This window comes from Mastomys coucha, unplaced genomic scaffold (genome assembly GCF_008632895.1).
Source record: "Mastomys coucha isolate ucsf_1 unplaced genomic scaffold, UCSF_Mcou_1 pScaffold5, whole genome shotgun sequence".
Taxonomy (NCBI): domain Eukaryota; kingdom Metazoa; phylum Chordata; class Mammalia; order Rodentia; family Muridae; genus Mastomys; species Mastomys coucha.
In genome coordinates this window covers 75,146,384-75,151,347 of record NW_022196911.1, presented here as the reverse complement: position 1 = coordinate 75,151,347, position 4,964 = coordinate 75,146,384, and the positions used below count along the sequence as shown (strand labels likewise).

The 4,964-nt window shown below is 33.9% G+C and overlaps 1 protein-coding gene across 3 annotated transcripts in view; it reads right to left on the bottom strand.

The window, feature by feature from the left end:
- The window catches only part of Nf1 (neurofibromin 1), a 258,357-nt gene that overhangs the window by 171,089 nt on the left and 82,304 nt on the right, over positions 1-4,964 (bottom strand). For all 3 annotated transcript variants that reach the window (XM_031355033.1, XM_031355032.1, XM_031355034.1), the window contains exon 12: positions 1,729-1,860. In XM_031355033.1, the coding sequence (XP_031210893.1) occupies positions 1,729-1,860 (132 nt within the window). The remainder of the gene's footprint in view (positions 1-1,728; positions 1,861-4,964) is intronic.

The window sequence follows — 4,964 nt, the reverse complement described above, 5'->3', positions numbered from 1 at the left end:
AAGAAAGAAAGAAAGAAAGAAAAAAAGAAAAAAAATGTAAACTATGTCAGACTACCCTACCAAATCTGTGGATATTCAAAAGAATAAATGAGGTTCATTTCATTTCAGTACTCATGCATAAAAATTAAGTGGCAGAGGTGTTGGGCTGAATATAAAACAAGAAGCAAATATGGTTTTCCAACAATTCCAGTTATACTTCTATCAGCATAAGAGGAATAACTTTACCCCAGCACACAGTAATCTGGGGTTGGAGACACAGATCAGTGGTACAGTTGGGCACAGTAAAGCCCCCTAGGTTTGACTGTTAGCATATCCTCCTAATGCAAAAAACAAGGTGAGGGTAGATTCAAGGTATTACTAAAAAAGAAAATATTAGTTAAGAAATATACATATATGTATATATATGTTACCACTAATATACATATATATCTATAACAATATTTTTACATTAAGGGTATTGTGCACATGCCATCACAAAAAGTAAACTAAGGTATGCTTGCACATTAACTTTTATTTAATAAAATACCATTGAGGCAGGGGGTATAGTACAGTATATGTGAGGCGTTTATGGGAAACCTAAGATTGATCTCCAGTACTGAAGGAAAAAAAAAAAATCAATGACATGCCCTTTCAGCTATTATTTTTAGCACTAAAGTAAATATTTTAGGATAAAGATAAGATGGCACCTTGTATAGAAAACTTCCTCTTTTGAACACCTGGTATATTTTTAAAATCCTTAGAAACTGCTACTGACAACTGGGCAGGAGTGAACCTAACTGTATAAAGCAAAGTATTTTGTATATTTTATATACTGTCCTTAGGATGTTGGAAAGATAAGCATGATGGAGAGGAATTTGCTTAAATATACATATAAGATGGATAATTTATTAGATAAAACCAACAGGTGAAAACATGCTGCATTTTCATTTGAAATGACATGATGTGTCTATAACGTTAACTACGCTCAGAAAAGTCAAAGAAATAAAGGACTTTTCTGAGGTAGTTACAATGGGTCATATATACTTACAAGCCACAGAAGCCCACTGCTATGCAAAACGGCAACTGGTTGGCATCTGACCATGTGAGCAACAACAGCCAATAAGAACAGAAAATAAGCAAAATCCAAAGCACCACCAGCCATCGTCAACAGTGGTCATGTAAACGCTCTTCCTATATGTAAGTCAAGAACTCATGGGCTCAATCCTATCATTAGCTATGAAAACTCACTCTCTATGAATTTATATTCTATATTAACCAATCTCTTGGAACACAATTTCAAAGTAAGCTTTTGTTAAGTTTCAATAAACATCAATGTCAAGCTCCTATCAATTTTTGCTAAATGATCATATTTACTAAAATATAAATCCTTTAACTAACAGCTGTTTTACTCTGTTTCTACTTTTCTGTATAGCATATCAGAACACTCACTATAACCCAGGGTCTAAAAGTAAGAAACAAATCAAAACAGCTGAGTAAGAAAAAGTTAAACTGAAAACAAAAGAAAAGTGACATTCATTAAGATGCAACATTTTCTGGAAAACATTAAGAAAATCAAGTTCAATTAACAGAAGTAGTGAAAAACAACTACTGTTAACAACTATGGCACCACAATATAGCACTCCTAGGAGATGAAGGACCCAGGCAACCCGTTAAGACTTGGTCAGCAGGAATGAGAAGACACTGAAAATGCAGTACACAGGTGGAATTTCAAAAGTCATGGTTTCTTACTGGTGCCATTCGTATTGCTGGGTGTGCTCCACAGCCTTGCACTGCTTTATGAAGTGTTTCACCAAACATATTTCGAAGTTCAACTGAGTGACAATATACAGCATCAATCTTAGGCCACCAATCCAATGCAGACTAAAGAAAAAAAACAAGAGAACATAGAGTACAAGAATCGCATGGGCTGTATACCTTTTTATATATATATACTTTTCTGAGAAACTTTCTAAGACCATGCAAACATACGATATGATTTTTAAAGTCTTCAAATGATATCTTTAAGTCAAACACTAACCAGACACATGATATGTTAGAATATAATACTGACCATGTGCAAATGAGACTGTCTTTTTTCAACAATGCCATATTAGATTTAAAAACAAACTTTTTGCAAAATTCTTACAAACAGTTTTTTACAATTTTTACAAACAGTTTAGTATTACCACATTTAAGAAACACATGCATACATTATGTATGTTCACCAGGTAAGGATGCTATCACCACAGCTTCCCATGAGATTAGTGGTTCAAACATAATGCTGAAAGACTATGTAAAAGCATTAGTCAAATGCTTACAGACAACAATAGTTAACAACATGAAATTAGTAAATGAAATAAAGCCATTAGTATACCAATAATCTTTTAAGTTGATAAGCAGATGGCACGACACATGAAAGACTAAATGGTCACCAAAAACAAAGACAGGTGCTCCTCGCTAGGTATCTTTGTTTTTACAAGGCTCAACGTTAAAGTCAGGACCCTGGGACCTGTGTATGCTATGCAAGTGCTCTACCACTGAGCTGCATTCCCAGACATAGCTAAGGGTTTGTAAAATAATTATTTTATATAGATATTTTCCTATTTCCGTTTAGCTGAGTTAGCCAATTTATAAAGCCTGTTTTATTTAAGTGTATCCTTAATGACTTTTACTTTAAATTTAATTAATATAGTTCATTTTTAAATGATTGAAAAATAATAATTTTGAAAAATCATTAAGTTTATCAGTTTATAGAAAAATTACTTTCACTACTTATCTAGATTATAAGTGAAAACAATATGCTTTAAATATAAATTTGCAATTTGTAATACTTTAGTTAAAATTATACTTTAGTTGATATTAAATAATACATTCATATAGTAAATACAGGAGACTTAACAGCTTCATCCTACTCATAGTTTATTCTTCATTCAAAAATCAAGCTAGTCTTAACATTTAAGTTTCTCACAGCTCACAGTATTTTGAGTTACAAACTCTCTCTACGGAAAACCTATATACAAAACTAAGGCATAGTAGTGTATACCTTTAATCCCAACACAAGGGAAGCTAAGGCATGAGGAACTTCAGTAATATCCTGGGCTTCACAGAAAGACTTCATCTCAAAAAATAAATAAAATAGAGGCTAGACAAGTAGTTCAGCAGGTAAGAGCACTGGCTGCTCTTACAGAGGACCCTGATTCAATTCCTAGCACCTACATGGCAATTCAAAACTATCTGCAACTCCTGTTCCAGCGGATCCAATACCCTCTTTTAGCCTCCACAAGCATCAAATTTGTGCTTCTGTCTCACTGACATATAGTAGGCAAAACAACCATACACATTATAAATTCATTAATTAATTTAAGAAATATAAATGTGCCAGGCAGTGGTGGCACACGCCTTTAATCCCAACACTTGGGAGGCAGAGGCAGGCGGGTTTCTGAGTTCGAGGTCAGCCTGGTCTAAAGAGTGAGTTCCAGGACAGTCAGGGCTACACACACACAAAAAAATACATACATATGTTAAACTATCATGGTCATGCTGTCTCTCGGTTATTTGATTTAGCCAATTCCTACACACTGGTGTTGTTTACTGTCTCTGTTTCTTTTCATGCTGCTGTTAATTAGATACTCTGACAAAAACAACTTGAGGGAGAAAGAATATATTCAGCTCACAGTGCCAGGTTCTCGTGGCAAGGAAGCCAAAGCAGCAAGAGCTGGTCATATCAAATCAACAAGCAGGAACAAAGAGCATTCTCTACTCACTGCCCAGGGAATGCTACCACACAGTGGACAGGGGCCTTCCCAACTCAGTTAACACAATCAAGACATTCAATCTTCATGGATATGCTCAAAGGCTCATCTTCAGATTTTAAGTTGACAACACTAACCACCACAGAATATAACACATTTCTCAGATTTGAGGCACTGATTTGCCCAAGTCAATCGGTGTAACCAGATTTCTGCTTTGTTAGTCACCTTAAAGTAACAAAATGCTGAATGATGATGATGATGATGATGATTAATAATAATAACAATAATAAAGAGTACACTGAGTCCTGACTTCTTCCTATACATTGCATAAAATCTTGGCAGAAATCAATAAACTAAATAGACAAGCATCTCCTTTAATATCATATACAAATTACTTGGAATGGAGGGTTGTTATTTTCCATTTTGGTTTAGTTTACATCTGTTTGTTTTTTAACACAGGTTCTTGCTGGAATTCACTATGTTGTCCAAACTGGTCTAGAACCTGTGATTCTTCTGCCTCAGCCTCTTAAATGCTAGAACTACAAGCATAAGCCACCTCAACCAGCTTACAATGTAATCATTTTTGATAACTGCAAAACTGTACCAAAGTAATATGTATGCACTATATATTAACTTTTATACTTAAGATTTAAAAATTTTTATAATTTTCTATTTTCATAAGGAATTAATTTATTTCAAAGTAAAGGATACATTTTCAAATAAAATAGGCACTAAAAATTAGACATCCCTGAGTTAATAAAAGAAAACTTTATTATTTTGATCAGTTACTAAGTGTGTGCATTCTGAAACAAGTAGTCAATGAAATAGACATTTCCCCTTAATAATAAGTTTATTGAAAAACATTAATACTAATGTAAGTGAATTATGTACGTTCCTCAAGAGGTTATTTAAATAATTTTCAAGTACCCTAGAAATACTTCTTTAACCATCTCTTGCCAGAGATTACTTTGAATATATGAACTATTAAAAAGCAAACTACAATAAACTGCTACAAGAAAAAAATCTGCAATGAACTACTGTCCTATCTGTAGCATGTTGACTTAAATGTATACTTTTTAAATTTCCTAGCTGCACATCTAATTTAACCTTTAAAAAGCCTATATAGATGATACAAATGTAACACAGATCTTAAAACTATAGTTTCTCGCCGGGCGGTGGTGGTGCATGCCTTTAATCCCAGCACTTGGGAGGCAGAGGCAGGCGGATTTCTGA